General features: G+C 38.7%; 1 protein-coding gene across 1 annotated transcript; it reads left to right on the plus strand.

Annotated features, from left to right (window-relative positions):
- The first annotated feature begins 2385 nt into the window (after positions 1-2385).
- On the plus strand, positions 2386-5385 carry LOC113313008 (LRR receptor-like serine/threonine-protein kinase GSO1). Its single transcript, XM_026561738.1, has one exon. The coding sequence runs from the start codon at positions 2386-2388 to the stop codon at positions 5383-5385; it is 3000 nt and encodes a 999-aa protein (XP_026417523.1).
- The last annotated feature ends 350 nt before the right edge of the window (positions 5386-5735 follow it).

Raw genomic sequence — 5735 nt, forward strand, 5'->3', positions numbered from 1 at the left:
AGTAACGAACATTTTCAAAACTGAAATCAAATGAATCGAACTGTTTTTTGAAGATAAATCATGTATTAAACCCTAAAAATTGAAATCAAGTGAAATTCAAACATTGAATCTTTGATTACCTTCGTTTGTTCTTCTGAAAATGATGTTGCCGCTAGATTTTGAAGTTTTTTTGATCTGTTGCTTCGTTTTTGTGGTTAGATTTTTGCAAAATCACTGAACTAATATACTCCTTGATCTAGTTTGCCATTTTCTGTAACAATTAATTGGTTTTGTTTCAGTTTTTTTCTGGTTCTATAGTCGATTCGTTGGAGTTTTTTTTCAGTTTTTTTTTGAATATTTTCAGTTTTCGATCTGGAATGAGAGAGGAAAGAGAATGAGAGAAGAAGATAAGAAGAGAAATGAATTAGTGGCCGACTGTTACCTCTTTTCTCCTGAATCTTTATATTTATTTGAAGACTATTTTGGTAATCTTCTAATTCAGGTTTGGGCTTTTTCATACGTAGGGGTATTTGTAAAGATGATAAGGATATTTTGGAAGGGGCCCTTTATTAAAGATATTTACATAATGTTTCCTTAAAATAATATTTAATTAGATACATGTCGAATTACTCTTTCCTATATATTTTTATTAGATATTTAGTGAACTCTATATTAATCTCATGGCGTGCCGCTACAACACGGATTATTTCTAGTAAAAGAAAACAAAAGAAAACAAAATTTAGCTAGACTCTCCACCACAATCTCACACTTAGATTTAAGTGGTTCCTTGTGGATGATAAAAACTTCCTTAGTAGCAATTTTTTATCCATATTTTGTGGACCATCACAAATGTATGGCTGTTTTTGCCTTCCTTTAGAGCGTCCATAATGGTACGAGTATAACCAAAGACCAAAGACTAAAAAAAAAGATCAAATTTGGGTTTAGTCCGTCATGTGGCGTAGTGGGAAAAGAGTAAATTTGATCGGGCGTTAGTATAATGTTCGCCTGAACGTCAAGCGTTGATAAAGCTTACGCCTGGCATGGGGCGTTTATATAGATTACGCCTGGCATGGGGCGTTTGTATAGATTACGCCTGGCATGGGGCGTTTATATAGATTACGCCTGGTCAGTGAGATTCCAAAAAAAAAAAAAAAAAAAAAAAAAAAATGGGGCGGAGGTATAAAGCCCGCCCCAAGCAAATCTTATTCAAAATTTATATAAACAGGCGTTAAGTATATGAACGCCCCTGCATCAGGCGAATTTTATATAAACGCCCCAAGTCAGGCGTAATCTATATAAACGTCCCAAATCAGGCGTAATCTATATAAACGCCCCATGCCAGGCGTAATCTATACAAACGCCTCATGCCAGGCGTAAGCTTTATCTACGTCCGTTACAGGCGAATTCTTTACCAACGCCCCTGCATCAGGCGTTAACTTTACGAACGCGCGATGAGTGGCGGACATTATATCAACGCCCGTTGTGTAGGATCAGATTATATCAACGTCCGACTATATTTGGGTTTGGTCTTGGTCGTCGACCAAATTTGGTCTGGGTTTTAGTCTTTGATCAAATTTTGATCGATAGTCCGTCCCACTACGCCTGTCCACTGGATCAAATATTTGGGTTTAGTCGTCCACTGCAGTTGCTCTTAGAGTTGTAAGAAATATCTTAAAGGCGTTTCAAGTTTCTAAATTAAGATTTCTAACAAGTTTCAGGGTTTAGATTTCATTATTCAAAATTCTGATCACTGATTACGTCGCCACTCAGCCATAGTTCCACGAACTACTAAACCAACCTACCCATCTAATGTGGATAGGGATATAAATGGTGTTGCACAAAGGAGATGTCGATGTTACCCAATCTACGCTACTCCTCAAAATACCGGTTCGTAGCTCGTTCTTTTTTTTCTTAGTTATTGGGGACAGAGCAGGTGAGAGTTCATGTTAGATTCGAAAATATGAAGTCAGTGTGGTGGCTTGCCCAAAATGACTAGCTGATAGTATTTCGCGGGAGTTTCTTTTTTCCTCGATAAAGAAAGAGACTGTCAAAGCGTGTACGTCTCTTGGGCAAATATGAGCCACACTTATAAAGTAAAGACTTTGGTTTTGTTACACGACTTCTGGATAAGTTGGAACGCAGTTGAATGTTCAAATCCTGTTGCTTTCGAGAAACAAGACCCAAAGCTGTGTCTGTCTGTCTGTCTGTCTGTCTGTCCGTCCATACTCAGTATATATATAAAACAATCCAATTCCAAACAATATTAATATAGCCTAGTTTTTTGTTTTTTCAACGCCATGGATAAACAAAACAAGAGAAATCTCCTTCCACTATATTCTTCCCATTTTGTTCTTACTCATCACTCATATCCCAGTAGGTTGTCATGGCTGCATAGACAGTGAAAGAATGGCTCTCTTGAGCTTCAGAGCGCCATTAACCGACCCTGCAGATCGTTTGTCGTCATGGCAAGTTGATCGTCATCAAAACTGCTGTGAGTGGTATGGAATTCAGTGTTCGACCGACTCTTTGCATATCATTTCAATGGATCTCCGGAATGTAGACCTTGAAATCACCAAACGAAGCTCTTTATATTTGGCTCCAACAAATACTTCACTTACCGGTACAATCTCTCCTTCCCTCTTCAAATTAACTCGCCTTCAGTATCTTGATCTTAGTTTCAACACTTTGGACTACTCACAGATCCAATATCAGCTCTCTAACTTCAAAAATCTCGTCCATCTTGATGTCTCGTTTTCGCAATTTTCCGACTCCGTAACCACACAGTTCTCCAACCTGTCTTCTCTTCGGTATCTCGATATCTCCAGTTTCGTTCAAGCATCTGATCCCGCATCTACGGGTCCCTATAGTGTTTCTGAATATCCCTTAACATCCCCATCCATAAACTGGGTTAGAAATTTGGTCAATCTGAGAGTACTAAAAATGAGTGGCGTTGATTTATACGACGCATCTATGACCAGGAATTGGGCTGAACCAATATCATATCTTGGTGATCTAAGAGAACTTCATTTATCTTATTGTCATATTTCTAGTCCAGGTTTTCCAATCCGCGAGTTCTTTAATCTCTCACGTCTCTCAATTTTGAAAATGAGTTTCAATAATGACATCAATTCTTCGATTACAGCCCAGATTGCTAACCTGAATTCCCTTTCAGTTCTTGAATTAGCCGAGTGTTATAACTTACAAGGCTCGATTCCGTACCTTCCCCAGCTTAAAAAGCTTGATGTAAGAGGAACTCCTAACCTCAATGTAAATCTTTCGTCCATGTTTAAACGGAAATGGCCTAAACTGCAAACACTTTGGATTTCTTCCACTAGTGTAAACGGACCGATTCCGCAAACCATTTCAAATGCTCCCATATTGTTCAGTTTTTCCGCATCAGGCTGTTCAATCAAAGGATCCTTAACTACAACAATTTCGGCTCTTTCTAATTTGGAGTATCTTGATCTCTCTTCAAACGGCATAACAGGTTATATTCCTCCTGCAGTCTCCAGTATGAAAAGGTTACACTATCTATCCTTGTTTCGTAACAGTTTGCAAGGACCTATTCCCAGTTCAATTTGCAAGATTACTCTCCTTCAACATTTAAGTTTATACGGTAACAACTTAACTGGCACGATACCAAGTTGCTTCACTGAGCTTATAAAGCTCAGTCACTTGGATGTTAGTGACAACTCTGTTGGTGGCGTTGTTTCATTAAACTCTTTGATGAACAAACTGAACCTGACTAAGCTAAACCTTAACAACAATAGCTTAACTGTGGAAATAAATCATCATCAACCATTCCCATCTGGTCATTACCATCTAGAAAGTTTGGAGCTACAATCATGCAACATCAGTGGAAATATCCCCGCTTTCATTTGCGAGTTTAAGAATCTTGATAAACTAGATTTGTCAAGCAACAATCTTACAGGAGCTATCCCGTCATGTCTATTTAAACACCAAACTCTCAGTCATTTGGATCTCTCGGAAAACAATCTCCAAGGAACGTTACCACGGGTTCTTCATTTTAATGATAATACTTTCATTTATGTGAAATTAGCAAGCAACTTTCTACAAGGTTCACTTCCTGTTCCATCTGAGAAGAATATGTATTTCGATCTGTCAGAAAATCAGTTCACTGGCAGAATCTCAGTACAACACGCGGAAAGGCTTTCTAACTCACGCTATGCTTCATTATCTGGTAATCAACTATCAGGTTCAATTCCTCCCTTGTGTTCAAACAAATTCGCACAGACGGGTCTAAGTCTTCAAACTCTTGATCTCTCTAATAACAGCTTAACTGGGAGCATACCTTCTAGTTTCGGGAACTGCAGCTCCCTCGTTTTTCTACACCTTGGCATGAACAATCTCACCGGGGAGGTTCCGTATGAGCTTCAACATACACGTATCAAATATCTGTTATTGCATAATAACCTTTTGGAAGGTACTTTCCCGAATTTCATTCGGAAACTCGAGACACTAGAGGTTCTTACTCTGGGAAACAACAACTTTCAAGGTAGTATACCTACTTTCGTTGGCTCATTTCGAAATCTTAAGATTTTCTCTTTAAGGTCAAACGCGTTCAACGGATCAGTCCCCAGAGGTATCAGCTATTTTAATAAACTCCAGATCTTAGATTTATCATCTAATTATCTCTCCGGTTCAATTCCAAGCAAGATAGGAAACATTACAAAGTTAACAAGCAGACCAAATGACACCTACGCATTTTGGAGTGGTGGTTGGGCAGTCACAGATCTTCAATTGCAAATGGTGATCAAAGGAGTCTCGCATTACATTAGACGCTTACATGGTTTCAGTTCAGGAATCGATCTATCAAGTAACAATTTGGAAGGAAATATCCCAGAAGATATAGGTCTACTACAAGGGCTTTCTATGCTTAATTTATCAAATAATCATCTAACTGGTAAAATACCAAATAGTGTTGGAAACATGACTGGTTTAGAGTCATTGGATCTGAGTTTCAACAGTTTGTCTGGAGAGATTCCATCTGAACTGGTGTCAGTAAGCAATCTTGGGCGTTTAAACCTATCTTACAACAATTTGAGCGGCAGAATCCCTGAAGACGCACACTTCCAAACTTTAAGCACAGACGGTTCAGCTTATCTCGGTAACAAATTTTTGTGTGGTGTTCCTACAGAAAGGCTTTGTGAGGGTGATCTTATCGTTCCTACAAGTAGTATAAACAATGCTTACATGCAGGAAGAAGATAAAGATAGTGCAAGAGAGAAAGGTTTGCTTTATGGTGCTGTTACGCTGGGTGTTGGAGTAGGGTTCGGGGGTCTGTTCCTAGTTTTGCTTTGTGGAAAAGAAAAATGGTGGTCTGGCTACTGGAGAGTTGTAGATACTACTGCAGAGAGAATAACAGATGGTATATGGAAAAAATAAAGTTGTAACATCTTTTTGAAGGGAAAATAGAGTTGTAATTAATGGTATGTTAATTACACTTTCCTTCAAATGAGTCCACGGCCACACAAACATACTGTAAATGTACGTGGAGTGTAATTTATGTGCGTAAGGATAAGTATCTCGTATAGCGCAGATCAATTTCCGAAGTTTCCCCATTGAGATGTCTGAAATTTACTACCAGGGCAAAGACACTACTTTACCTTTATTAAGGCCGGTTTCTATAGGGGTGGCTAACACACCCATTTGCCATTTCAGCTGGCCTGACAAACTGGCAGCGCTACTATGGTAAAAATGTTAAGCGATCGAGTCTCAACCGAACGGTTGAAACT

The sequence above is a fragment of the Papaver somniferum genome, chromosome 9 (genome assembly GCF_003573695.1).
Source record: "Papaver somniferum cultivar HN1 chromosome 9, ASM357369v1, whole genome shotgun sequence".
Classification (NCBI taxonomy): Eukaryota; Viridiplantae; Streptophyta; class Magnoliopsida; order Ranunculales; family Papaveraceae; genus Papaver; species Papaver somniferum.

Bases quoted from the DNA above. Each gene is read 5' to 3' on its own strand.
- LOC113313008 (XM_026561738.1), top strand. From the start codon at position 2,386: ATGGCTCTCTTGAGCTTCAGAGCGCCATTAACCGACCCTGCAGATCGT.